The sequence below is a fragment of the Gopherus flavomarginatus genome, chromosome 11 (genome assembly GCF_025201925.1).
Source record: "Gopherus flavomarginatus isolate rGopFla2 chromosome 11, rGopFla2.mat.asm, whole genome shotgun sequence".
In the NCBI taxonomy this organism is placed as follows: Eukaryota; Metazoa; Chordata; order Testudines; family Testudinidae; genus Gopherus; species Gopherus flavomarginatus.
This window is the reverse complement of record NC_066627.1, coordinates 4,469,716-4,497,435: the sequence shown is the minus strand read 5'-3', so window position 1 is coordinate 4,497,435 and position 27,720 is coordinate 4,469,716. Positions and strand designations below refer to the sequence as shown.

The 27,720-nt window shown below is 61.4% G+C and overlaps 2 protein-coding genes across 2 annotated transcripts; both read right to left on the bottom strand.

The window, feature by feature from the left end:
• Positions 1 to 55: 55 nt before the first annotated feature.
• Positions 56 to 12,497, bottom strand: DCAF11 (DDB1 and CUL4 associated factor 11). The gene is made up of 15 exons (XM_050919019.1): positions 12,383 to 12,497; positions 11,324 to 11,569; positions 9,672 to 9,799; positions 9,256 to 9,377; positions 9,095 to 9,159; positions 8,915 to 9,015; positions 8,183 to 8,329; positions 8,037 to 8,091; positions 7,320 to 7,388; positions 6,853 to 6,910; positions 2,521 to 2,706; positions 2,278 to 2,431; positions 1,696 to 1,848; positions 1,034 to 1,140; positions 56 to 496 (listed from the first exon to the last, which is right to left on the bottom strand). The coding sequence occupies exons 2-15, from the start codon at positions 11,476 to 11,478 to the stop codon at positions 368 to 370; spliced, it is 1,629 nt and encodes a 542-aa protein (XP_050774976.1). The 5' UTR covers positions 11,479 to 11,569; positions 12,383 to 12,497; the 3' UTR covers positions 56 to 367.
• A 3,050-nt stretch (positions 12,498 to 15,547) lies between these two features.
• On the bottom strand, positions 15,548 to 23,319 carry PCK2 (phosphoenolpyruvate carboxykinase 2, mitochondrial). Its single transcript, XM_050919062.1, has 10 exons — positions 23,094 to 23,319; positions 21,073 to 21,318; positions 20,393 to 20,577; positions 20,101 to 20,304; positions 19,616 to 19,803; positions 18,136 to 18,298; positions 17,694 to 17,912; positions 17,454 to 17,591; positions 17,274 to 17,369; positions 15,548 to 16,818 (listed from the first exon to the last, which is right to left on the bottom strand). Exons 1-10 carry the CDS (start codon positions 23,120 to 23,122, stop codon positions 16,364 to 16,366), a joined length of 1,923 nt encoding a protein of 640 aa, XP_050775019.1. The 5' UTR covers positions 23,123 to 23,319; the 3' UTR covers positions 15,548 to 16,363.
• Positions 23,320 to 27,720: the final 4,401 nt, after the last annotated feature.

Here is a 27,720-nt window from a genome sequence, read left to right as displayed (position 1 = left end):
GAGCCAGCCAGTCTCTACCCTGGGGCTGGATCAGGCCCTGTGCCCCATTCCCCGCCCCCCACCCCAAGCCAGCCAGTCCCTGCCCTGGGGCTGGGTCAGAGCCAGCGCCCCCTTCCCCACCCAGTAAATTACACATCAGTCCATAATACACATCAAATGTCCCGGGGGGATTCCCGAAGCCGTGCACCCCCGTGATTGGGGGGGAACACTTGATTTCCTCCCCTCACACTGCCCCTTGGGGTACTGAGCCAGAGAAAAGCCTCCCCGCCCCAAGGGCAGAGGATTTTTGGGGTATCCATGACACAGCAGGGCCCAGAGACCCCCAAGTCCAAGCACTGAGAAACGGGGCACCCTGGTGGGAGGGGCGCTACTGATCCGAGGAGCCAGGGGAGCTTGCGGGGGGCTCCCCAGCCGAAGGGAGGTTTGCGGGGTCCCTGAGATCGTCTTCATAGTATTCAGCCTGGCGGTATTCCCACAGGTGCAGACAGCCGTCCCACTGCCGGAGGGGGAGAGAGAGGGGTGAAAGCGCCCCCAGGAGCCTGTTGGGGTCCCCCCCGTTGGGCAAAGCACCCCCCCTGCTAGGATCCCCCCCTCTACCCTGCCAGGATCCCCCCCTCAGGCAGAGCATCTGCCGCTGGGTTCCCCCCTCGCTGGCATCCCCCCCTCGCTGGCATCCCCCTCCACCCTGCCAGGGTCCCCCCCTCGGGCAAAGCATCCGCCGTTGGGATCCCCCCTCCACCCTGCCGGGGTCCCCCTCTCAGGCAGAGTGTCCCCCCCCCCCGCTACGATCCCCCCTCCTCCCTACCAGGGTTCCCCACTCGAGCCTGCCGGGGTCCCCCTCTCAGGCAGAGTGTCCCCCCCCCCGCTACGATCCCCCCTCCTCCCTACCAGGGTCCTCCCCTTGGGCAGTGCCCCCCCCGCTGGGATCCCCCCTCCTCCCTGCCGGGATCCCCCCTTTGGGCAGAGCGTTCCCCCCCCCCCGCACCGTGTCAGCACCCCAGGCAGAACGGCCCCTGTCCCCCCCCCCACTCACCGAACTGCTGACGATCTTCTCCTCGTAGGGGTGCCAGCTGACATCACGCACACAGGCCTTGTGACTGGTCAGTTTCTTGATGATCTGCCCACTCAGGAGGTCGTACACTGGGGGCAGAGCAGCACAAATGAGATTCCCCTCTCCCCAGCCCACTACAGTGGTACATGCTATTTGCCCCCCCCCCACCGCAACATATACAATGAGCCCTCCTGACCTTGCCCTGGTTGGCTGCCCTCACTCCCCATTTCGCATAGAATGGTACAGTATCATCCACTCGATCACTTCCCCCTACAGCATAGAGTGGTACTGCCCAAGTCGCCCCTGCCATGAATGTAATAGTACTGCCCAACTCTCAAACATCCCCTGCCCCATGTGAAGGAATGGTCCTTCCCAGTCATCCTCCTCCACTTTGAACTCAGTGGTACAGTCCAAAGCCTGGGGACCTCCCCCCCATGGCACCTCCCCCTGTGCTTTGCCCCACTCCCACCCACCAGTGGCTCCACACATGTATGTACGCTGGTGGCCCTGGCCCATGTCACAGCCCCATCCCCACCCTCCTACAGGCAGGACTTCCTGTTTGGCCCTTGGCTGGTGGGTGGGACTTCCTGTTTCGCTCTCTTTGCCTTTGCCCAGGGGGTAGGCGCTGCCCCTGCCTCACTCACCCACCACCTTGCCGGTGGAGCAGCCGCTGTAGATGTACTGCTGGCCGGTGCTGTGCGGGGGCGAGAAGCGGCAGCGGATCAGCGTGTGCAGCACTCCATGGCCCCGATAGGTCATCAGGGAGCTGTCGCCCGGCAGCTTGGTCTTGCGCCAGGCTGGAGATTGACAGGGTTAGAGCCAGCCCACATTCACACCAGATCTGTCCCCAGGGCGGGACTTCCTGCTTCGCTTCCCCTCCCCAAGGGGCAGACTCAAGGCCACCATGCCACCCTTTATGCCACTTCCTACATCCTCCTTGACGTCTACTCTCTGCCTCCCCTTCCCCACCATTGCACTCCACTTCCTCCTTCTTACCACCCACTTCCTGCCCCACCCCACGGTAGCTGAACAGTGCCTTTCCCATGCCTTTCCTGTCCCCCCTTTTCGCAGAACACCACCTGGTGCCCCCACTTCCTGTCCCCATCCCCTCCTTTGTCCTTCCCCCACCTAATTCCACTTCCCCTCCCTGCCCCGCTTCCCATTCCACGGCCCCTGCCCCCTTCCTGCCCACCCCACTTCTCACTCCTACATGCCCTCGTGCTGACCTTTCTTGGGCACCTGCTGCCAGCGGTAGTCCCAGTTCTGCTGGGTGACGGCCTGGCGTGACGCCTCCAGCCCCTCGCGCCCTGAGAGCCGCCGGATGTCCCACAGCTTGATGGTCTGGTCCTTCGAGTTGGAAATCAAGTAGCGGGCGTCTCCCTGGGGCACAGGGAGGCAGAGATGGGTCAGCACCCTGCACCCAGCCCTCTCTACCACAGGGTGGGATTCAGCCTCCACGGGGCGCTCACCTTGCTGTCGATGAAGGTGATGCCGTCCTGGTGGCCGGCCAGCACGCCCACTGGCTTGGGGTCGTCCTCCCGCATGGTGCGCCGGTCCCACACCTTGCAGATGGCATCGTCGCCCCCAGAGAAGAGGATGTGGGAGCTGCCGTCGGCGAAAGCTACGGCGTTCACGTCGTCCTCATGGGACTCAATCTGGGGCGGGGGTGAGGGGTTACACAGCATTGTGGGTAAGCACCCTCCATGAATATTCCCTGCTCTCTTTGCATTGTGGGTAAGTGTGCTCCCATAATCCTCTCTATCCTATCCAGGGCAGTCCAGCTGCTTTGCATTGTGGGTAAGCCACCTCCCTCTCTCTGCTCTCACACCAGGGACCCAGTGGGGCCCAGCCGCTTTGCATAAACAAACTAGGGAAATACATCCTAGATGGAGCTACTAGAAGGTGGGTGCAGAACTGGTTGGAAGATCGTTCCCCGAGAGCAGTGATCAGTGTTTCACAGTCATGCTAGAAGGGCCTAACGAGTGGGGCCCCGCAACGATCGGTTCTGGGTTTGGTTGTGTTCAATATCTTCATCAAGGATTTAGATAATGGCACAGCAAGTACACTTATAAAGTCTGTGGATGATACCAAGCCGGGAGGGGTTGCAAGTGCTCTGGAGGATAGCATCAAAATTCAAAATGATCTGGGCAAACTGGAGAAATGGTCTGAAGTAAATAGGATGAAATTCAATAAGGACGAATGCAAAGTGCTCCTCTTAGGAAGGAACGATCAGTTGCACACATACAGAATGGGAAATGACCGTCTAGGAAGGCGCACTGCGGAAAGGGGTCTGGGGGTCCTAGGGGATCAAAAGCTAAACAGGAGTCAACAGTGTGATGCTGTTGCAAAAAAAGCAAACATGATTCTGGGCTGTATCAGCAGGAGTATTGCGAGCAAGACACAAGAAGTGATTCCTCTGCTCTGCTCCGCACTGATTAGGCCTCATTGTGTTCAGTTCTGGGAGCCACATTTCAGGAAAGATGTGGACAAATTGGAGAAAGTCCAGAGAAGAACAACAAAAATGATTCAAGGGCTAGAAGACTTGAACTATGGGGGAAGACTGAAAACTTGGGTTTGTTTAGTCTGGAGAAGAGGAGACAGAGAGGACATGATAACGGTTTTCAAGTACATAAAAGGTTATTACAAGGAAGAAGGAGAAAGATTGTTCCTAACCTCTGAGGATAGGACAAGAAGCAATGGGCTTCAATTGCATCAAGGGAGGTTTAGGTTGGACATTAGGAGAAACTTCCTGTCAGGGTGGTTAAGCACTGGAATAAATTGCCCAGGGAGGTTGTGGAATCTCCATCATTGGGGATTTTTTTAGAGCAGGCTGGACAAACACCTGTCAGGGATGGTCTAGATAATCCTTAGTCCTGCCATGAGTGCAGGGGACTGGACTAGATGACTTCGAGGTCCCTTCCAGGTCGATGATTCTAGGATTCTGGGTAAGTGCACTCCCATAATCCTCTCTGTCCTCCCAAAGGCTCCCAGGGCAGCCCAGCACCTTTGCAGAGAGGATTCTGGGAGGGGGCTTACCTGTGGGTCCTCTCAAGGGCAGTCCAGCAGCTTTGCATTGTGGGTAAGTCCCCTCCCAGAATCTTCTCTGCTCTTGCTCAAAAGGGCCTAGCTGCTTGGCCCTGTGACATTAGCTCTTTGAAGATCATTTCCCTGCTCTGCTTCCCTCCTAAGGGCTGGCACTCAGCTAAAGAGGTGAAAGGGGACAGGTCGGCAGGGCTGGGGACGCTGCTCCCGGTCTGGGGGTGAGCACTTCTGCGGTCACTCCGCAGTGCAGAAGCGTGTGGAAACAGGGAAGAGATGGGAGCTCAGGGATGCCTCTGTTGCTGGAGTTAACATTGGAAGATCAAACTGAAAGGGCCGCGGGCTGAAAGATTTCACAGCCGCTCAGGGGAGAGCGAAGGGAAGGAAGAGCCGAACACCTGTGGGAGCTGCATCGCCCCCGCCCTCGATGGTGCTTTTTAGTCAAACAGCACAACCGGCCACTCCTCAAGAAAGGGCAGCTGGGCTGGGGCCACTTGGCTTGAAACTGGGATTTCTGGCGAGCCCAAAATCCCGGAAGCTGGGACCCAGCCGGTTTACCGCGGCCTCGGCCTCCAACGGGAGGTGTAGCTTAGCAGGAAACAAAAAGATGCAGCTGAATTTTAGCCGGAATTATGGAGAGCAGATTCCTGAGTCCGAGGTGAAACTCACAAGCCTGGTTTGCCTACCATGACGTGGCGATCCAACGCCATGGGCTCCCACTCTTCTGTATCTCAGCTGGGGTTGGGTTTCCCAGGGAACTCCAAAGAAGCACCCAGGGGCCATGACGAGGCGGAACGAATTGCTAGGATCAGCCAGCGCCTGGCACGGCCTCTGAACAGGGGACAGAGCATTTGGCAGGAATCTTACAGGGGGGCCAGGCTTTCAAGCTAAATGTGCTGCTCTTGAAAGGATTGTCCAGTCAACAGAGTGAAAGCGGGAGACAAAGTTTTTACTGCTTTGTAACTTCAGCGCCACCGTAGAAGGTGCTGGGAACAAGGCAAACGAGCCCAATCTGAGCTCGGATCAAGGAGAGGAATTCAGACTCCAGTCATATGCAGGTCGAAGATCAACTGCATTACGTGACGGCAGCAGCCACTGAACTCTGAACCCTTCCAGCCAAGGCTGGGGAAGGAACAGGATGGTTTGGGAGCTGCCGATTCGAACGCTGTGACCTTCGCACCAGCCGCTGGAAGGCATCAGTGCCAAAATGAGAACATGGGGTCTGAAAGCTGTAGTGGACAAGAGGTGAAGTCTCCAGAAAGAGCCCCTGACACTCGCAGCTAGAGAGAAAAGATGTCCAGTGGTGACGACATCTGAGCACCTACTTAGGGACTAAACCAACTACCGGACCAGTGAACGCGTCCCCGGGATGTCCTTCTTATGTCTGTCACACGCCACAGACTTTTTCCTGTGCTTTCTTTGAAGCTAAAAAAAGAAATGCAGAATCTGTGATGCCAAAACTTTTTGCTAATTTGAGCAGGTTTCACCAGATTGTTTGGGTTGGGAGGGAAAAGAAAAAAAAAAAAAAAAAAGGCAAGTGCGAGAACCTCTCCCCCAAATCGAAATGTTGTGTGTCTCAATTTTCCACCTTTCTGCTCAGTCTCCTTTCATTTGATTATAACCAAATGTTTTTGAACGGTGAGCAGTAAAACAACCCCTCTTGATTGTGTCAAAATGTTTCACTCCACCCGGAACTAATTCTTTTCCGAGCTGATCCATCAAAAGGTTTGGATTTTAGGCCAATCCGAAGCAAAAAAATGCATTTTGGAATCACCAGGGAAGCACAGAAATCCATTATTTGCACTGCTCCACCCTCTCCATCCAGGGGTTATTTCACCTCTGAATTTGCACTGGTGCAACCGTGGGTGGAATGCTATGCCCAGGGCTCAGGGAAGAGCTACGAGAACGATTCAAGGTTTGGGAAACCTGCCTTCGAGGGATAAGCCAAACCAATTAAGCTCCTGGAGTCTGACAGAGAAGGCTACGGGCTGACTCAATCACAGTCTATAAAGGTTCCTACGTGGGGAACAAATATTTGCTAAGAGGCGCTGCACTCTAGCAGGCAAAGCTGTGACAAGACCCAGGGGCTGGATGCTGAAGCTAGACAAGTTCAGACCAGAAATAAGGTGTAAATGTTTAACCATGAGAGTAACTAACCATTGGAACCACTTATCAAGGGGCATGGTGGACTCTCCGTCACCGGGGATTTTAAAATCAAGAGCGCTGCTCTGGGAATCACTGGGGATGGGGTGGTCTATGAGCCGCAGTATCTAGGGCAGATGAGATGAGCACGCCAGTCCCTTCTGCCCGTGGGATCCAGGGTTTTTTAGTTTCACACAAAGCCCCGGCACAGCTGAGATGGCACATACAAGCCAGCGGGACTCCCGGGCGCGTGGCAGGAAGCGACGGACCATTGTACCATGTCAGTCCCGGTTCCAAGGGGAGAACGCAGCACTTGCAAAGGCTTGGAAATCGGCCGAAGAGGTCAAAGGGGACAGGTCTGGGGCGCCGGTAGGAGCAGAATTCTGGGGGCTCGGCAGCAGGTGCGTGGCAAGCTGCGGCTGCTCAGTGTGGGATACACAGTTTAATAAAACTCCAGTTTTTAGACGTGTTCTGGGACTGGGAGCGTCTGTGCAAAGAATCCGCTCTGCTGTCACCAAGGGGCTCCCAGCGCACCAACCCACACAGCGTTGTGGGTAAGCACCCTCCCAGAACCCTCCCTGCCCCCAGTGTGTCCGCCTGCCCCCCAGCAGGGGAGGTACCTTGAGGGTCCGTTTATTCTGCTCCCGATCGAATACGTAGACGCACCCGTCGTTAGCCCTGGGGAGGGGAAACTGAGGCATCAGGCAGCGAGGCTGGAGGTGGGGCAAGCTCTGAGGGGTACAGAGGGTGACCCTACCCCCCGGTGGAGAGGTATGAGCCTGAGGGGTGCCTAGCTGGTCTAACCTGGCTCAGTGGGGCTCACTTTGCTATGCATTGTGGGTAAGAGCCACAGCGCATGGCTAGGTGGTCAACTGCTGTCCCAGAATCCTCTCCGCTCTCGCCCATGGGCCTTTTAGAAAGGAGTGGGAGGGACTCCCAGAAGTCCATTGTGTGCAGTGGCCATCCCACCATGCATTATGGGTAAGGGCTGTCCCAGAATCCTCTCTGCTCTCACCACATGACCAGATTGGAAATGCAGGAGCCCACCTGGGCTGCTCCTGGCTTTGGGGGTGCCCATGTGACTTACCCGCCAAGCACCTCCCGCCCGTCGGAGGAGACCGTGAGGGAGAAGACAGCGAACCGGCGCTCATCTGGCCTGTGATGAGGAAAGAGACACTGAAATCCTGTGGCTGGGGGAGAGGGGGTGGTCCTCAAAGTCCATGAATCTATGGGTCCCCCTGCTCTTCCCCTTCCTTCATGCCTCTGGGGAGAACGGGATGGGCATGCATTGCCCCCCCCATGTGCTCATCTGAAGCTGATACCCAGCCTCCACTCTCATGCTTCAGGGCTGCAGCCTGCAGGGGTCAGGAAGCAATCGTGATGGATGTCTGACCAGTTCCATTTTGGGTATTCCCTCCCCTCCATCTTCCCGTGAGGCACAAGGGATCAGCCACAGCAGGAGGTAGGACTCTAGAGGGAATGGGCCAGGGACCTGAGGGGGCTCAGGAATCTTTTCCCTCCATGCCTGGCTGGTGGCTCTTTCTCCCATGCTCTGGGTCTAACTGATCCTCCTATCTGGGGGTCAGGGAGTGGTCTCACCCCAGGGCAGATTGGCAGGGACCTAGGGTCGGGGAGGTGGAGGTGGGGAGAAGACTTTCTCCGTCTGCAAGGTGGGGCATACATCGCCGGCCGGGCAATCGCCCCCACCCAGACCGCAATGACCAATAGCCCCTTTAATCCCCGCCTATCATGATAGCTGACCTCTCCAGCTCCTCATATCATGGCACACCCACCCCTCCATTACCTCAGATCCAGTGCCGTGTGGACGTTTCCGTCGCCATAGATGTTACAGATGTGAACTGGGGGAGGAAGGGAGGGAGAGAGACACTGGTCAGTGCTTTCTGCCTGGGGGCAAGGCTAAGGCAGACTTCGCCCCCAGTCCCTACTCACTGTAGTCGGACCAGCTGGAGTAGAGGAAGTGGCCTCCGTCGGGGGTGAAGGTGACATCCAGGACGCTCCAGCCCACGTCCCGTGCCCGGATGCTCTTGAACTTCCTGAAGCCTCCATAGCGGCAGTCGTACAGGCGGATTGTCTGGTCTGGGAGTGGGGCAGGGAGATAAGGGAAGGTTTAGGAGGGAAGATGCTAGGATGGCCTTACCCACAATGCAAAGCAGGGAGGGGGCAGTGCTGAGTGTCTACCACACATCGCAGGACAGAATGGTTTCTGGGAAGACTACTCACAATGCAAAGGGATAAGCACCCTCCCAGAATCCTCTCTGCTTGCCCCCAGGGTGTCCCAGCCACTGTACACTGTGGGAAATGCCCTCCCAGAATCCTCTCTGCTTGTCCAAGAGCTCCCTACACAGCTCAGCTGCTTTGCATTGTGGGTAACGGCCCTCCCAGATTGCTCTCCTGAAGGACCCTCAGATGGGACCAGAAAGGATTCTGGTAGAGTGATTACCCACAATGCACAAAGGCATGACCCTGACCCACAATGCCAGTGGGTGGGTGGCACTGCAAGCCGGTACTACCACCTTCCGAAAGGCAGAAAGAGAGAAAATTCTGGGATGTTGTTTACCCACAAGGCCAAGCCGACAGGCAGCAGTGGGAGTCCTGTGGCTAGAGCAGAGGGTATTGTGGGTAACCTGATAAACCACCCCAAGTGCACCCCCCCCCCCATACCTTGACAGGCAGACATGAAGAGCTGTCCATCCCTGGAGTAGACGCCACAGAAGGCCTTCTGGGAGTAGGAGTCGGTGAACGCCAGCTGGTTGGGCAGAAAGCTGAGGGGGTGCAGAGAGCACCGGGTCAGTGGGGAGTCTCCTGCCAGTGCCCCCCCCACCCCATTCCACCGATACTCACTGGGACATCACACGGGAGCGCTCGCCCGGGGAAAAGCTGCTGCCGTGGCACAAGCCCCACTCTCTCTGCAAAGGGAGCAGGGTGGGGGTGAGAATCCCAGAGTCCCAGCAGACCCCACTCCCCTCCAGCCCCAGGGCTCCCCTGCAGGAAGGGCCACGTACCTGGCGAAGGAGCTGGGGGATGCTGCGGTCAGCTCGCCTGCAGCCCAGCATCCCATTCGCCAGCTGGATTTGGGTTTTGATCTCGTTACTTTCCACGTCCCGTGTGTCAGGCGCAGAATCCACTGGCGGGGGGGGGGGGGGCGGGCAGAGAGATGTACCAGGTATAAATAGCAGCAGAGAATAGAACCCAGGATTCCTGGCTCCCAGACGCTCCCCCGCTCTAACAGCTAGCCTGCATTCCCATCCCAGAACCAGGGATAGAACCCAGTCCCCCCGCTCTAGCCACTAGCTCCTGCTCCCCACCCAGGGCTGAGGACAGAACCCAGAAGCCCTGGGTCCCAGCCCTCCCGCTCTGACCACTAGCTTCCAGTCCCCTCCCAGATCTGGGGGCAGAACCCCAGTGTCCTGGTCTGTACCTGGGGGGTTGTAACGGTCTCCCAGCCGCCCCTCCCAGGCACTGTCGTTGTCATCGTCCGAATCGGACAGCGTCTGGACCACCTGGACACTGGCTGCGCCTCCGCCCTGCACCAACCGAATCTGACCTCTGCGGGGTGCAGAAACCAAAGCTCATTCATCAGCTCAACCTTCCCTTCAGCCCCCTCCCCAAACCCTAGCCCAGGAGGTTTCTGGCATCACGGAGGGATAGAACCTAGGAGTCCGGGGTGTACCACCTAGAAACTTGCATCAGTGTCCTGGTGTGAAGCATTTGTTGATTCTTAGGCTAGAAGGGAGCCATGTGATCATCTGGGTCAAATCCCCTCGGCTCCTGCGTGATATTCTCCGAGCACCGCAGCTGTAGGGGCACAGAGTCTCCCTGGGAGCTCGGGGTCACCTGATGAGTCACTATTTAATTCCAGTCCTGAAGAGGTTAGATCGGAGGTTTCCCCTTTTCCCGCCTGCCCCCCCACGTGCTGACTGGATTTTCTGCTTGCGTCTCACGGGATCCTGCAGGAACAAGGTCTGCCAGGGCCAGTCAGGAAGCGACTGAGGTCGCTTTCTTCCACTGATTCGATCCGGCAGCAGAGTCGTCGTTGCATTTACACTGCACCCTGTCTTGTGATTCCACTTGGGAGGGGAAGGGAGACGCCCCTTAGCCCACTCCCTCTGCCAGCTGAGGCCAGATCGGAGCCAGCACCACGCTGGGGCAGACGTAGGGTTGCCAACCCTCCCAGATTGGCCGGGAGTCTCCCGGGATCAGCCTCGATCTCCCAGAGGCTACTGAACCCCATCCGGGAAATTTTAGGCCACTAAAAGTCGAGTGGCGCAGTGGGGCTAAGGCAGGTTCCCTGCCTGCTGTGGCTCTGTGCGGCTCCTGGAAGCAGGTGGCACCTCCAGCTCCTAGGTGCAGGGGAAGCCAGGAGTCTCTGCGCACTGCCTCCACCCTGAGTGCCGGCTCCACAGCTCCCATTGGCCGGGAACCGCAGCCAATGGGAGCTGCGGGAGCTGTGCCTGCAGGCAGAGGCAGCGCGCAGAGCTACCTGTCTGCCTCCGAGCCTGGGAGCTGGACAAGCCCACACTTCCAAAAGTCGCCCCCCCCGAAGTAAGCGCTGTCCAGAGCCTGAACCCCAAGCCTCTTCCTGCACCCCAACTGCCTGCCCCAGCCCTGAGCCCCCCCTGCACCCAAACTCCCTCCCAGAGCCAGCTCCCTGCATCCCACCCTGCACCCCACACCTCTACCCTTCCCAGGCTGAACCTGGAGCCCACTCCCACACTCCGACCCCTCAGCCCCACTCCCCCGCCCACAGTCAAGCCCCTGCCCCAGCCCCGAGCCCCCCACACCCAAACTCCCTCCTAGAGCCTGCAACCCAAACCCCCTCCTGCACCCCAACCCACTGCCCCAGCCCTGAGCCCCTCCTGCACCCAAACCCCCTCCTGCACCCCAACCCACTGCCCCAGCCCGGTGACACTGAATAAGGGTGGGGGAGAGCGGAGGATGAAGTGAGCAGGAGGCGTGGCCTCAGGGAAGGGGCGGGGCAAGGAAGTTTTGCAGTTAGACAGTTGGCAACTCTAGGCAGATGGAAGGACTCCCTGTGCAGCACACGGGGGAGTAGGCAGTAAAGTAAATTACCTGCGCAGTAGATATGCCAGCACCTGGGCCAGATCCACATCTTCGTCCTCTTCCTCCTCTTCCTCATGCCGAAGGAGCCTGGAGCCCCTCTGGGGCCTGCCGTCCTGGGGGTCCCGGCCCCCAGAGCTGGCACCGCTGCTGCTACGGGAACCCATATTTATGGCATTGTTTGGAACTAGGCTCAGGGGTCCGCTGTGTTGGCTCCTCTCCCACTCCCCCCGCAGCCAATCAGGAACAAGAAGCTCCCTGAAAGGAAAACCTTTAGCCACTACTCAGAGGCCTTCAGACTTAGAAGACAGTACTGCCTCCACTCAATACACTTCAGCAACCTACCAATCACAGCCCTTTATACTCAGGGGACAGTACCGTCCTCCTTAATATACCACAACCACCCACCAATCAGAGCCTTTCATACTCAGGGGGCAGTACTGTCCTCTTCATATACCACAGCTACCAACCAATCACAGCCCTTCAGAGTCAGGGGGCGATTGTGCTACATACGGCAGCTGCCCACCAATCAGATCTGTACATTCTGACCCCCTCCCTTCCCCACCAATCAGAGGAGCCTGTACTCAGGGGACACACTTGCTCCCCTCAATATAGCACAGGAACCCACCAATGACGTGTTAGCAGCCATCCACCAATCACAGAGCCTTATACTCAGGGGGCACTCTTGCTCCCCTCAGCGTGTCACCCACCAATCACAGGGGCCTGCTGACTGCACAACCAACCACAGCCTCGATTCTTGCCCCCTCTCATATGCCAGCCTCTAATCCACTAATCAGCGCCTTCTACTCTCTGCACCAACCAGGGCGCCTCTTACTCAAGAGCGCCTCCCACCAATCAGAGCGCCCTATATTCCTCCAGGCCCACCAATCAGAACGTTCCATATTTAGGGGGACACTCTTGCTACCCCAGTCCGCAGCCCAGCTCCCTTCCCCCCATCACCAATCAGAACCCACCTGACTCCCCCAACAGGCTCCTCCCCCTCCCCTGCGGGCCGGCCGTGGCCAGTCAGAAGCCACTTTCCCCCCGCCCGAACCGCGAGACTTTCCTCACCCTCCAACGCTCGCGGTGCGAAGCCTTGTTTACATCTTCAGCGCTGGGGCCGCTTCTAACGGAAGACGAGAGGGGGCGGGGCAAGCGCGGCGCACTCTGATTGGCTCCTCCTCTCAACATCAGGTAGGTTAGAGGGCGTTGTAGAAAATTCGGACACGTTGATTGGCCCTCTACCTTCGCGACAGTTCGCTGATTGGGTTGAGAGTGACAGCTTTGGAAAGGCGGGGCTATGGTGAAGCCCGGGCTCTCTGATTGGACAGTTACAATATGACAGGCACTCCAAACGGGGAGGCGGGACAATGGGTATTTGGTTAACATGGAGTGATTGGTAGCCTAAAAATAGCCCTCGCTCTCTGATTGGATAATAGTGACCGAAGGCCTAATAATTGCCCTTTAAAGAAGGCGTGGACTCTCCTGATTGGACACTAAAAAAGATTGACAGGCTACGTGTAGAGAGGCTCCCGACGGTCACTGATCCTTCGATTTGACAAGGGCCTGGTCGAGACCACAGACTGGGAGGCGAGCAGTGAGCGCGAGCCAGCTCCCTGATTGGACAATGGATCGGTGATTGACGGGACAGGAAGGCGGGCCTGAGAGGATCCTGGCTCCTCGCATAGACGGTGTTTTAGGATTGACGGTCACCAGAGGGCTCCGCAGCTCCTGATTGGCTGGGGGAAGCTACTGTGGGGAGCCCCGCCCCGCCCTGGCTCGCGGCCAGGCTTTATACCCGGCCCCTAGCGCGCCTGGCCCCGCCCCCTCCAGCGTCACTTGTTACCCGCCCCCTAACGCCCGCGGCCCCGCCCCCTCCGCCTCACTTGGTACCCGCCCCCTAACGCACGGGGCCCCGCCCCCTCCGCGTCACTTGGTACCCGCCCCTAACGCCCCCGGCCCCGCCCCCTCGCGTCACTTAGTACCCACCCCCTAACGCCCTCGGCCCCGCCCCCTCCGCGTCTCTTGGTACCCGCCCCCTAACGCCCCCTTTCCGCGTCACTTGGTACCCGCCCCTAACGCCCTCGGCCCCGCCCCCTCCGCGTCACTTGGTACCCGCCCCCTAACGCCCTCGGCCCCGCCCCCTCCGCGTCACTTAGTACCCACCCCCTAACGCCCTCGGCCCCGCCCCCTCCGCGTCTCTTGGTACCCGCCCCCTAACGCCCCCTCTCCGCGTCACTTGATACCCGCCCCCTAACGCCCTCGGCCCCGCCCCCTCCCCTTGTGACTTGTTACTCGCCCCCTAGCTCCCACGGCCCCGCCCCACCCGAGCCCCGCCCCCCCGAGCCACGTGGGAAGGTTATTACTGTGTACTGTGAATACTGTGCCGGTGCCTCAGTTTCCCCTCTGCAGTTCATAAGTCTCTAGGTGGGGGGGCAGGGGGTGCGATTGGTGCAGAGCCCTAGGGGGCGGGTGTGATGGGGTCTGCCCAGAGAATGGCCGACGCCCGGTCTCCTGGGCCCCTCCCCGGCAAGGTGCCCAGTGACGGGGCTGGAGAACAAGGGGTCAGGTGGATCCTGGCCCGGGAAAGGGGCAAAGGCAGAGGGGGGGCTGGAGAGTGTCTTTTTGGAGCTGGCTGGGGAAATTGGGGGGGTCCAGAACCGGGGTCCAGCCTCCCCAGCCCCAAGATGGACCTGACTTAGGGGTCCGGAGTCGGTACCTACAAGCTCTGTCCTACGCCGGGTTCCTGCCGCTGGCTGCGGCGTCGGGGGGCAGGGCCCTCGGGCTCCCCAGGACCCCCTGGGGGGACTCGCTGCAGGACGCTGGATGCTCCGGGGTCAGGCCCAGGAAGGGGGAAGCCCGGGAGCCAGGCTGCTCCCAGAGGAGAATCCCCCGAGTCCCGGCTGGCTGCATGGGGAGCAGCTCCCGAGCACCCCCCGGGCCCCTCTGACACTCCCTCACCCCAACCGTCTGCCCTAGCCCTGAGCCCCCTCAACCCCTGCACCCAACCCTCTGCCCCAGCCCTAGCCCTGAGCCCCCTCCTACACCCTTCATCCCCAGCCAGAGCACTCACCCCCCCGCATACCAGCCCTGAGCCCCCTCCTGCACCCTAAACCCCTCATCCCCAGCCCCACCATGCAGCCCTCACCCCCACACTCCACCCCTCTGCCCTGGCCCTGAGCCCCTCCCACACCCCACAGCCCCAGCCAGAGCCCTCACACTTTTACATCATTTAAAAATATATATATTGGCTTACAAGACAGAAGTCTGGGGGCAGGATTTGGACCCATTCTGGGCACCACCAAAAATTATACAGACCTACCCCCCACTGTACCCACCCCCAAATGCCCTCCTCCTTGGCCCCATCCCGTGACCTTTTATACCTGGGCCCCAAGACCCCTCACCCCACCCCATCCAGTGACACTTTATACCTTATCCCCATCCCCCCACCCCTCACTAACTTCAGCCTTTGCTCCCCCACATTGCCCTCACCCCCCGTCTCTGCATTTATCCTGGCCCCAGGTCAGGCTGAAGAAAAAGAGGCCAAAGTCCCCATGTGGCCCCCGCCTGCCCATCCCTCTCTGCCCCGCTCCCCACTCCACTAACCAGCCGTCGGCCTCCAACTCTTTTATTGGTTGACACTCGTGTCTCGTTAACAGTGATTAGTAACCAAACCTCACTGTGCAGTACCCAGAGCCCCAGCACTGAACCCCATGTCGCTTCCGCTCCTGCCCCCACTTCGGCCCTGCCTGTGCCCAGGAAATAGCAGCTGTCACAGGTGCCCCTCGGGAGCCCTTCCGCAGCTTGTCCCGGCTCACCCCCCATTCGCCCAGCCGGGCCAGGGTCGGGGGTGCCACCAGGAGCTGTCACACCCTGCAATTAAGGCAAAATCTACCTCAGTGTCCGTTAGAGGGGCAGGTCTGGGGCCAAATGCTGGAAAGGAAGGGGGGGGGCGTTGCTGAGCTCACCTCAGCTTGATGGCGAGAGCCCCCCAAGAGGGCTGGTGTGGCTGGAAGAACCGACCAAGGACTCGGAGAAGACAGGGGCTTGGGAGGTTCCAGTTTAAGGTGGGACTCAGGGCTTAAAGAGAAATGGACAGGGTGTCCTGGTGCGGTTAGATGAGGGATCGCAGGAGAGGACTAGTGGCAAGAGTTGAGAATTTGGCCGGTGCCCCAGCTGGGGAGGGGCGTTGAGCACTGGGATGGTGATGGAGAGGTCTAGCATATCCTGAGCTGATTTGCGGTTAATACTGCTTAGGAACTGGGCTTGGGCTGAGTCACGGGTGGCCAAGGGCCTGTGCGATTGAGAGATCCAGCCATGGACGGTGGTTCCTTTTTAGTGTTGCAACAGGGGCACACATCATGGTTAAAATCAGCCTTACCATCAGAGCTAAGCCTGGAGGACGCTAGGTTTGCGTTCGTGTGCTGATGTAGGGTTTGATGAGGAGAGGCTTGGCGGTAGATGCCATGGCCCCGGTTTCTGTGAAGAGCTGGACCCGATGGTGACACCCAGCTTGGACGTTCCAACCTCACAAGTGATTATATGAAAATGTGGCTGGAAGGAAGGTCAGCCTTTCAAGGGGACAAGATGGCTGACTCACGAGCATGGAAACAAGATGGCAGAACCATGGTCAAGAGGAGAAATATGGGCAGCCCACATCCAGGAACCAAGATGGTGGACATGGTCAAGGAAACAAAAACAGCCAATCCGTGTCAAGGAAAGAAGAAGGCCGTCCCATGTCAGTTGACGATGATGGCAGAACCACAGTCAAGGAAAGATAATGGCCAGCCTATGCTAATTGAAGATGGCCCACATTGAGGGAAGAAAATGGTGGAATCATGATTAAGGGAACAAAATGGCTGACTCCTTAAGCAAACAAGATGGCAGAACCACGGTCAAGCGTAGAAGATGGCCAAAACCCATCAAGGGAAGATGACAGCTGACTCGCAGCAAGGCACTGAGATGGCAGCGGCGTTGGGCAAGGCGGGGGAATGCTATGTAAACAAACTCCATGAGGGCTGTGTCTTTGGCGGGCCGCCTCCCTGCCCCCCCTCACATCTTCTTCACCCGGCTCTCTAGCCCCTCGAGTTCCCTCATCACCTCTCGGGGCAGGTCGTCATTGACCTGCTCGGTCAGGTACTTGCGCACCTCCCGCGCCTCCTGCTCCCAGAAGGCCTTGGGCAGGGAGAAGAGCTCTTGGAAGTCCACCTTGGCCAAGCCCTGGAGGTTAAGGGCCCCTTCCTGAGGCACATAGCCGATGGGCGTCTCCCGCGCACTTTCCTCCCCTTCCACCCGCCGGAAGATCCAGTCCAGCACCCGCGAGTTCTCCCCGAAGCCCGGCCACAGGAAGTTGCCGGCCGCGTCCTTGCGGAACCAGTTGACATGGAAGATCTTGGGCAGACGGACCCCACGCCGCTCCTCCATGCCCAGCCAGTGCTCCAGGTAGCGCCCGAAATTGTACCCAAAGAAGGGGCGCATGGCGAAGGGGTCGTGCATGATCACCTTGCCTAGAGGGGGGGGCGGAGAAGTGGGGAGGGTAGGTCAGCCAGGGAGCTATGGGTAACTAGGGATGGCAGGAATCTGCCACAAAGGGTTGTGGATAATCAGGAAGGGTGGGAGGGCAGCGCAAAGGACTGTGGGTAAATCAGGGGAGGCCATTGCAAAGGACTGTGGGTAAATCAGGAATTGTGGGAATCTGCCACATTGGATTGTGGGTATTCAGCAAGAGTAGGGCTCTGGGGCAATGAATTGTGGGGTATTTGGCACTGCAGGACTCCAGTGCCAAGGACTGTGGGTAGCCTGCCATCGCGGGACAGTGGTGCAGCGGATTGTGGGTAGTGAGACACGGGGGTGGCGCAATGGGCACTCCCCCTCAGAGACTTGGAGCTCCTGTTTCCTGGGGCCGGGGTGTGAAGGAGCGTGGGACCCAAGCAACAGGACCCAGGCTTCCGGGGGTCTTTACCTTTGTGTTCAGCAGCCGCGGTGGACTCGGACCTCATGGCGCTGCCCACGAAAACGCCGTGCCGCCAGTTGAATGCTTCGTAGACCAGCGGCACCCCTGGGGAGAGGGGGAGAGCAGCGTGAGCCTGCTGAGGGGCCCAGGAGTCCAGGAGGAGGCAGGAAAGGAGGGCGGGGGGGTTACCTTCGGGTCTCCTCCCGCCAAAGATGATGGCATCAATGGGGACGCCCTCGGGGGACTCCCAGGCTGGGTCCATGATGGGGCACTGGCGGGCCGGGGCGCAGAACCGGGAGTTGGGATGGGCACACGGCTCCTTGGCACCTGGGGCAGAGAGAGAGAGGTTGGGGGCGCCGTGGGGAGGGGCTGGCGGGGGGCGCCATCCCGCGGGCAGTGGGGGGGAGGGGGAAGTGGCCATGGCCCTACCCGGCGCCCAGGGCCGCCCCAGCCAGCTGGTGATGGAGGTGCCAGGGGGCAGGACCTGGTCGATGCCCTCCCAGTAGACGCCCCCCTCGCTGGTCTCGCCCACGTTGGTGAAGAGGGTGTTGCGTTGTATCGTGTGCATGGCGTTGGGGTTGGTCTTCATGGAGGTGCCTGGCGCCACCCCGAAGAACCCGTTTTCGGGGTTGATCGCCCGCAGCCGGCCTGGGGGAGAGGAGAAGGGGTTAGCTGGGGGATCCTCCCTGGGGGTCCCCCCCATCACCACGCTGGATCCCCCCCCCACCCTCTCCCCAAATGGGCTCCCCCCTCCCCGGCCCTTCACCTTGGGGTTCCCCCCACATCCCCTCTGCCCCATCCCAGATCTGCTGCCCCCATCCTCGGTGTGTCCCCCCCAACACCTCACTTTTGCCTCCCTCCCTGATCTCACCCTCGCTGTCAAACTTCATCCAGGCGATGTCGTCCCCGACGCACTCCACCCGCCAGCCCGCCAGCGTGGGGTTCATCATGGCCAGGTTGGTTTTCCCGCAGGCGCTGGGGAACGCGGCTGCCACATACCTCTTCCGACCCTCGGGGTTGGTGATGCCCAGGATCTGGGGGGGCCGGGGGGAGTGGGAACATTAGGGGCTTGGGGGGCTCCCCGCACCCCACCAGGGAGAGCACAGGGGCAGCAGAGAGCAGGAAACTACCCACAATTCTTCGCAACATGGACGTGGGCTACCCAATTGTCCACAGTCCTTTGCAACAAAGCCCAGCTGCTCCAAATTTACCCACAATCCTTTGCAACACACTCTCCAATTACCCACAGTCCTCAGCATAATAGCCCTACTGCGGCCAATTACCCACAATCCTTGGGGCCTGAATCATCCTGGCCCACCATCTTTTACAACAGGCTCTTGCTCCCGAAATTACCCATCATCCTTTGCACCAGACTCCCATTCTCCTCGGTGACTCACAATCCTCTGTGTTCATGTGCTGGGCACCCAGATTACCCACCATGCTTTGCAACAGAGGCTGACTCCTGTCAGCCTCCCACAAGCCTTTGCACCCACCTCCTGCATGAGCTAATTACCCATAATTCCCCTCTGACCCCCTGCCCGGGGCCAGTGCCCCCAGGGGTTGAACTGGGGGGACACTTGCCCGTCCCATTGGCGTCAGACACAGCCCCATTCGCCTGGGATGTCAACAGGGCCCGGGCATTTATTAACTAATATTTGCTCGTTAAATATCCGGGGAGTGAGGGTGTAAACACAGAGTGGCCTTTGGTCCTGGCCTGCCAGGTTCAGACCGCAGGAGTCCTGGCTCACAGCCCCTCCCCCTGCACAGCCAGGGAGAGAACCCCGGAGTCCTGGCTCACAGCCCCCTCCTCCCCCCCGCTCTAACCACAAGACCCCACTCCCCTCCCAGAGACAGGGAGAGAACCCAGGAGTCCTGGCTCTCAGCCCCCTCCCCCTGCTCTAACCACAAGACCCCACTCCCCTCCCAGAGACAGGGAGAGAACCCAGGAGTCCTGGCTCTCAGCCCCCTCCCCCTGCTCTAACCACAAGACCCCACTCCCCTCCCAGAGACAGGGAGAGAACCCAGGAGTCCTGGCTCTCAGCTCCCTCCCCCTGCTCTAACCACAAGACCCCACTCCCCTCCCAGAGACAGGGAGAGAACCCAGGAGTCCTGGCTCTCAGCCCCCTCCCCCTGCTCTAACCACAAGACCCCACTCCCGTCCCAGAGCCAGGGAGTGAACCCAGGAGTCCTGGCTCCCAGCCCCCTCCCCCTGCTCTAATCACAAGACCCCACTCCCCTCCCAGAGCCAGGGACAGAACCCAGGAGTTCAGTCTCCCAGCCCCTCCAGCTCTACCCATTCAACTCCACCTGTGCTGGGGATGGAACCCAGGTGTCCGGGCCCCGCCCCTCACCAGCATGTGTTCGGCCAGCCACCCCTCGTCCTTGGCGATGCAGGAAGCAATCCGCAGAGCGAAGCATTTCTTCCCCAGCAGCGAGTTCCCACCATAGCCGCTGCCGAAGGAGACGATCTCCCGCCTGTCAGGGACGTGGGCGATCAGGGTCTTCTCGGGGTTGCAGGGCCAGTTGTTCACCAGCTTCTCTGGGGGGTGGGGAGCAGAGATGGGGGATTAGAGGGTGAAGGTGGCTGGGGTATCGTCCCGCTACTCGCACCTGAAATCAGGCGGGGTTGGTACTGGAGGGTGACCCCACCCCGCCCACCAAGGTTGGGCGCCAAGCTGTGTGTCGCTCTGGGGGTGTTATTCCACCGCATCCACCAATGTTAGGGGGCTGCATGTCTCTCTGGGGCATTCCCCCCCGCACCCACCCATGGGACAGATTGGGCTGTGTGTGCCCAGGGGAGTTAGCCCATTGCACCCACCAACAGCCCAGGACTCACCTTCCAGGGGCAGGGGGCACCCCACGGAGTGGAGGCACTTGACAAACTCCCCCTCGCCCAGGGCACGGAGGACGGGGGCCCCCATCCGGGTCATGATCCGCATGCTGGCCACCACATAGGGGGAGTCCGTCAGCTGCACCCCGATCTTCGAGAGTGGGGAGCCGATGGGACCCATGCTGTAGGGGATGATGTACATGGTGCGGCCTGGAGAGCGAGACAGAGCGATAAGCATAGGGAGATGGGGGCCTGTTTCCTGCCCCCCGGCACCCACTAGAGGGGAAGGGCCCATCACCTTTCATGCAGCCGGGGAACCGGTCATCCACGGCCTCCTGGAAGGCTTTGGGGTTCATCCAGTTGCCCAGCTGCCCCTTGGCGTTCCCGGCAGGGATGGGCACCGTGTCCCGCTGGTTCTCCGTCACGATCACTGTCTTGCTCTCCACCCGTGCCACGTCCTTGGGGTCCGTCCGGGCCAGCCAGCTGGGCGGGGAAGAGCCAGGGAGTCATTCCACCCTCAGCGCCCCCTCCTCCAGGGACCCAGGCACGGTGGGGAGATCGGGATGGGGAACGGGACCCAGGCGTCCGGGACGATGCTGCAGTCCCTGTAGAGGGAGGCTTCAGGATGGGGAACAAGACCCAGTGTCCAGGACAGGACCACAGCCCCTGGGCGGGGAGGATTTTAAGATAGCCAAGAGCCTATTGCAAAGGGCTGTGGGTAACTGGGGACAGCAGGACAGGGGATCGTGGGTAATTTGGCCCCAGCAGTGCAAAGGACTGTGGTTAAATTGGCAGAGGATTGGCAGGAACCTGCCGCAGAGGATTGTGGGCAGTTTGCAAGAGCAGGAGCGGAGGATTGTGGGTAGTTTGTAGGAGTGGGACAGTGATGCAAACGACTGTGGGTACTTTGGCTTGAACGGTGGGGAAGGGAATGGACTGATACGCGGCAGGGGACCCAGGTGTCCGGGAGGCACCTACCAGTTCTCATATTTGTCCAGCTGTTTGATGACACCTTCATCCTCCAGCAGCCCCAGGATGGCCCCATTCTCAGCCTCGGAGCCATCGCAAATGTGAACGTTTTCGGGCTGGCACAGCCGCACCCCGTGCTCCACGAACGCCCGCAGCCGGCCCGGCAGCTGGCCCAGGTCCCCGCTTGGCACCCGCAGGGCATGGGCCAACCGGACCGGCGCCCCCCACCAGCACCGCAGGGAGCGGGCACCCTGCCTGCAACGGGGAGAGAGGGTGAGAACAGGCTGGTGCCAGATCTTCCACAAGAGCATGGGAGCTCGCACAAGCCTCTCTGGGTATGCACAAGAGCACATGGGCTTGCAATGAAGTGTGCACACGTGCTCACGCTCCCACGTGGCAGAGTCCACAAGAGTGCATAGATTTTCACAAGAGTGTGTGTGTTTACATGTGCTTTCATAAGCACTCCTGGCAGTGCCTGATGTGAAATAATCTTGCAAATGCGTCACAAAAAGGCTGTTGGGAGCACTCCAAGTGGGAGGCCAATTTGCACAACACTCATGGTGCCAGGACATGTGGCAGTGACTCTACGGTAGGTGTGCCAACGCGTGTCCAAGGTGCAGAAGCCCGCATGCATTTGCGCAAAGACCTGCGAGTGTGCAAGGAGAGCGACTGTGTTTGTGTGAGGGCATCAGCGCCGTGTCAGACCCCACACACTTGTGACACGCATGTCAGAGCATGCACAGGCAGCCCCCATCCCACCAGGCAGGAAGGGAGCTCCGCTAGACTGGACCAAACCTGCCCCCTGCCTAGCACTCCCCCATGCCCCTCACATGGCCTCGGGGGCAGGGCGTGTACCCCACAGCAGCCTCTGGTTGGCAGGCTGCCTGGAGCAGGGGTGGGGACAGCTGGCAGGGCAAAGAGCAAGAGGCAAGACACGTTGTCTGGACTTTCACCTGGTGGCTGCTGGGGATTCTGGGTAGGCAGATGGGCGGGGGGGGGGGGGGGACGACAGGGGGCAGTCCCCCAGAGGGGGATCGGCCAGGACGTGCTGTCCCAGCGCTAACCCTGGGGACACTTGCCCGCTCAGGGGTGGATCCCAGCCAGAGAAAAGTGGCTGTCTCTGGGGAGGGGCACAGCCACACATAACGCAGCATCACCCTCCCCAGGGCTGGGAGAGCGGGGGGGCTGCGGGTCGGGAGTGAGGGGCACCCTTCGGTCTCCCACCCAAGCTTCTGCCCGGCCCTGACCCAGGAAAACAAAGCCCCATGGACCCGCTTTGGACCAGCCCCGGTCCGGGGGGGGGGGGGGGCAGGGGGCGGAGCCGGGGGAGGGGCAGGTGACGTGGAGACAACACAAGGAAGTGAGGGCCTGAGCCCTGAGAAACACAACACAGGATTCCCCCCCTGCCCCCTCCAGCCCTGCCGGTGCCCCTCACTCCCGACCTGCAGCCCCTGCCCCCCCAGCCCTGGGCGCCCATAGAGCGGGCACTGAAGGGAAAGGCAAAGGGAGTAAATGAAGACGGGGCAGAGGAATGGGGATTCGGGGTACACATGGGGGTGCAGGAGGACGGGGGCTCGGAGGCACGTGGGGGCACATGGGGGTGGGCAGGAGCACGGGGGCTCCGGGGCACATGGGGGTGCAGGAGGATGGGTGTTCGGGGGTGCAGGACGGGGGCTCCGGGGCACATGGGGGTGCAGGAGGATGGGTGTTCGGGGGTGCAGGACGGGGGCTCCGGGGCACATGGGGGTGCAGGAGGATGGGTGTTCGGGGGCTCGGGGGTGCAGGACGGGGGTTCGGAGTACACATGGGGTGCAGGAGGACGGGGGCTCAGGGGCACGGAGGTGCAGGACGGGGGTTCGGGGAACACATGGGGTGCAGGACGGGGGTTCGGGGGCACAGCGGGGTGCAGGACGGGGGTTCGGGGTACACATGGGGTGCAGGACGGGGTTCGGGGGCACTGGGGGGTGCAGGACGGGGGATCGGGGAACACAGGGGGGTGCAGGGGGACAGACCGATAGGGGCGCACTCACCCCAGAAGTCGGGTGTACGGCGCGGGCATCCTGCCTACTGTGCAGAAGGGACCCAAGCGTCCGGGTGCCGCTCGCAGGGGGGCGGTGGCACCGTTTTAAGGGGGGAGCCGCCGAGCGGGGGGCGGAGCGGGGTCAGGGGGGGCTCCCCCCGCGATCGGTCGCTCCCGCCGCTTGCCCCGGCTCTGATTGGCCGCTCGGGGCCAGGCCCCCCCCCGTATGATGTAAGACCGGGGAGGTATTGCCTGGACAGATAGACAGACAGGGGGGCGGGACCAGAGTCCCAGGCCCCGCCCCTCTGGGCCTGTCCCATTGTGCCCCGCCAGCTGGTTTGTTATTGTAGGGTCTCCTGCGATGTTGGGGGAGGGGTTTATTATTGTAGGGTTTCCTGGGGGGCTGGTTTGTCATTGTAGGGTCTTCTGGGCGATTGGGGGGGGCGGGTTGGTTATTGCGGGGTCCGTTGGGAGGGGAGGTGAGGGGGGCGGGTTGGTTATTGCGGGGGCCGCTGGGAGGGGAGGGGGGCGGGTTGGTTATTGCGGGGGCCGCTGGGAGGGGAGGGGAGGGGAGAGGGGCGGGTTGGTTATTGCGGGGTCCGCTGGGAGGGGAGGGGGGCGGGTTGGTTATTGCGGGTATGTGGAGTCCCCGCTGAGCCCCAGGTAAATGTTCTGGCTGCACTTACAGGTTCTGGCCAGCAGGTGGCAGCATCGGCGTAGAGACCTCAGTGTCCCGTAGTCCCTCCCTCTCCCCTTAGCTCCTCCCCTGCCCCTTAGCCCAGCCCCTCCCCCCGTGCCCCTTTCCCCCTCCCCCTTGTGCTCCCCCAGCCCCTCCCCCTGTGCCCCATTCCCCCTCCCTCTTTTGCCCCCCATTCCCCCTGCTCCCTGTGCTCCCCCAGCCCCTCCCGCTTGTGCCTCCATTCCCCCTGCTCTCTGTGCTCCCCTAGCCCCTCCCCCTTGTGCCCCCATTCCCCCTGCTCTCTGTGCTCCCCCAGCCCCTCCCGCTTGTGCCCCCCATTCCCCCTCCCCCTGTGCTCCCCCAGCCCCTCCCGCTTGTGCCCCCATTCCCCCTCCCCCTTGTGCTCCCCCAGCCCCTCCCGCTTGTGCCCCCATTCCTCCTCCCCCTGTGCTCCCCCAGCCCCTCCCGCTTGTGCCCCCATTCCTCCTCCCCCTGTGCTCCCCCAGCCCCTCCCGCTTGTGCCCCCATTCCCCCACCCCTTGTGCTCCCCCAGCCCCTCCCCCCTGTGCCCCATTCCCCTGTGCTCCCCCAGCCCCTCCCCCGTTCCTCATTTCCCCTCCCCCTTGTGCTCCCCAGCCCCTCCCCTTGTGACCCCCATTCGCCCTCTCCCTGTGCTCCCCATTCCTCCTCCCCCTTGTGCTCCTCCCCCTTGTGCCCCCATGCCCCTGTGCTCCCCTAGCCCCTCCCCCCTGTGCTGCCCCTCCCTGCACGTCCTCCACCCTGTGCGCCCCTAAAACCCCTGTATGACCCTCCCCCTCTGCTCCCCGGCGCCTCCTCCGCCTTCAGCTTGTCCAGCAACTTCCTCATTTTCCAGGGCGCTGACTCCAGAGCCGCCCCCAGAGGGCAGCGTGACCGGGGGGGGGTCACACACCAGTCACCCAACCTGATTGTGCAACAGCCCCCCCCCCCCGGCTCTGTCCCCGCCCCGTCTTATACAGGGCAGAGACTGGCTGGCTCAGGGCGGTGGGGCGCGGGGCCCCTCCCCTCTAGGGGGCGCCGGCTCCCACCCGGCCCCCGGGCGGGGAACGGGAAGCGGGGCCCCTCCCCTCTAGGGGCCCCCGGGCGGGGAACGGGGCGCGGGGCCCGTCCCCTCTAGGGGGCGCCGGCTCCCACCCCTCCCCAGGGCGGGGAACGGGTCATGCGGCCCGGCCCCTCTAGGGGGCGCCGTGGAGCCAGCGGGGGATGGGATACTCACCCTGGTGCTGGATCTTCTGGGCCCTGCCGCGCCGTCCCCGGGGGGCACATGATGAGCCGGGAACCACAGCGCTTGGGCAGCCGGGAACGGGGGGGGGGGGGAATTATTGCAATGGGGCAAAGGGCCGGCTGGGAACCCAGGCGATCTGTGAGTCAGCTACTGACACAAGGTCCCTGAAACCGCAGCCAGCCAGTCCCTGCCCTGGGGCCGGGTGGGAGCTGCTACCCCCTGGGGGAACCCACCCCATGCCCCATTCCCTGCCCCCCATAGCCAGCCAGTCCCCACCGTGCCGCTGGGTGGGAGCTGGCGCCCCCTAGAGGGGACAGGCCCGTGCCCCATTCCCTGCCCCCCTGAGCCAGCCAGTCCCTGCCCTGGGGCCGGGCGGAGCCGGTGCCCCCTAGAGGGGACAGGCCCCTGCCCCATTCCCTGCCCCCCTGAGCCAGCCAGTCCCTGCCCTGGGGCCGGGCGGAGCCGGTGCCCCCTAGAGGGGACAGGCCCCTGCCCCATTCCCTGCCCCCCTGAGCCAGCCAGTCCCTGCCCTGGGGCCGGGTGGGAGCTGCTACCCCCTGGGGGAACCCACCCCATGCCCCATTCCCTGCCCCCCATAGCCAGCCAGTCCCCACCGTGCCGCTGTGTGGGAGCTGGCGCCCCCTAGAGGGGACAGGCCCGTGCCCCATTCCCTGCCCCCCTGAGCCAGCCAGTCCCTGCCCTGGGGCCGGGGGGAGCCGGTGCCCCCTAGAGGGGACAGGCCCCTGCCCCATTCCCTGCCCCCCTGAGCCAGCCAGTCCCTGCCCTGGGGCCGGGGAGAGCCGGTGCCCCCTAGAGGGGACAGGCCCGTGCCCCATTCCCTGCCCCCCTGAGCCAGCCAGTCCCTGCTCTGGGGCCGGGTGGGAGCTGCTACCCCCTGGGGGAACAGGCCCCGTGCCCCATTCCCTGCCCCCCATAGCCAGCCAGTCCCCACCGTGCCGCTGGATGGGAGCTGGCGCCCCCTAGAGGGGACAGGCCCGTGCCCCATTCCCTGCCCCCCCGAGCCAGCCAGTCCCTGCCCTGGGGCCGGGGAGAGCCGGTGCCCCCTAGAGGGGACAGGCCCGTGCCCCATTCCCTGCCCCCCTGAGCCAGCCAGTCCCTGCTCTGGGGCTGGATGGGAGCTGCTACCCCCTGGGGGAACAGGCCCCGTGCCCCATTCCCTGCCCCCCATAGCCAGCCAGTCCCCACCGTGCCGCTGGATGGGAGCTGGCGCCCCCTAGAGGGGAAAGGCCCCTTGCTCCATTCCCTGCCCCCCATAGCCAGCCAGTCCCTGCCCTGGGGCCGGATGGAAGCCAGCACCCCCTAGAGGGGAAAGGCCCCGTGTCCTGCTCTCTGTCCCTGGCCTGGAGTCGGAGCTGGGGCTGGCAGCTCAGACAGGCCCCCCTGGTTTCTCTTCCAGCCACTCACCCCATCTGCTCCCCCAGCTCTCCCCTCTGATCCTATTTACCGCCCCAAATCTCCCAAGGATTAACAGCCGGGGTGGGGGTGGAGCTAGGAAGGGACCCTGGGGTCCGAGCCTTTGCCCCCAAATCCAGCAAGGAAAAGTAGCCTGGGGAGAGAATCCAGGACTGTGGGAAGGGCTCCGGGGAGAGCCAGGGATGGACACGCCATGGTCAGGGACACGGAAGAGTCACAGACATGCCAGGGACATGCCAGGGACACGGGAGAGTCACGGACATGCCAAAGACATGCCAGGGACACAGAGAGTCATGGACATGCCAAGCATGCACCAAGGACATGCCAGGGACATGAGAGAGTCATGGACATGCCAAGGACATGCCAGGGACAGAGAGTCATGGACATGCCAAGGACATGCCAGGGACACGGAGAGTCAGAGACATGCCAAGCATGCACCAAGGACATGCCAGGGACATGGGAGAGTCACGGACATGCCAAGCACATGCCAAGGACATGCTAGGGACATGGAGAGTCACGGACATGCCAAGCACATGCCAAGGACATGTTAGATCCAGGAACATGCCAAGGACAAGGGAGACTCATGGACACACCAGAGGCACGGGAGAGACTGGATCACCCAACGGACATGCCTTAGGCTCACCAGGGATACGGGCGGCCGAGTATGGCCCCCGTGACACACGAGGGCCATGGAAAGGACACGTTAGCAATATGGGCCCATCTCCCCTGCCCCGGTGCCACACATGGCCCAGGCCCAATGAGACGTGTGTGGGGCCCATGTGACATGCGTGGCCACCCCGGCCCCCTCAGCCAGATCCTGGAGGCGGGGAGAGCTGATCAGAGAAAATATAGAACTGAGCTTGTTATGAGCCGATTAATTATAATCCTCCCAACCCCCCCCAGGAGCAGAGACAGATATTAATGCTAATAACAACCCACAGGAAAAAGAACCCAGGAGTCCGGCTCCCAGCCCCCTCAACTCTAACCACTAGACCCCACTCCCCTCCCAGAGCTGGGGAATGGAACCCAGGAGTCCTGGCTCCCAGAGCTCAAAGACACTTCCTGTCTCAGCCCCCACCAAGAGACACGGTCCCCTCCGAATTCCCCTGACCTCCCCCGCACCATGGCCAGCAGACACGCAGGGGATTAGGTGCTGGGGAGACATTTAATGAGATCAGTGTCTCAATCGGGGCGATTTCTCCCCTCAGATCAGCCAGGGGGTGAGGGGTTAAACTTTTAACCCCCTAACCCACCCCCCAG

Bases quoted from the DNA above. Each gene is read 5' to 3' on its own strand.
- DCAF11 (XM_050919019.1), bottom strand. From the start codon at position 11,478: ATGGGTTCCCGTAGCAGCAGCGGTGCCAGCTCTGGGGGCCGGGACCCC. The intron at 9,016-9,094 runs GTGAGTATCGGT...GCACCCCCTCAG, and splicing joins CGCTCCCGTGTGATGTCCCA to CTTTCTGCCCAACCAGCTGG. The intron at 6,911-7,319 runs GTAAGTCACATG...TCCCCTCCCCAG, and splicing joins GGGCGGGAGGTGCTTGGCGG to GGCTAACGACGGGTGCGTCT.
- PCK2 (XM_050919062.1), bottom strand. From the start codon at position 23,122: ATGCCCGCGCCGTACACCCGACTTCTGGG. The intron at 19,804-20,100 runs GTGAGTCCTGGG...CCCACCCCCCAG, and splicing joins GTGCCCCCTGCCCCTGGAAG to AGAAGCTGGTGAACAACTGG. The intron at 17,370-17,453 runs GTAACCCCCCCG...CCCTCTCCCCAG, and splicing joins TGGCGGGAGGAGACCCGAAG to GGGTGCCGCTGGTCTACGAA.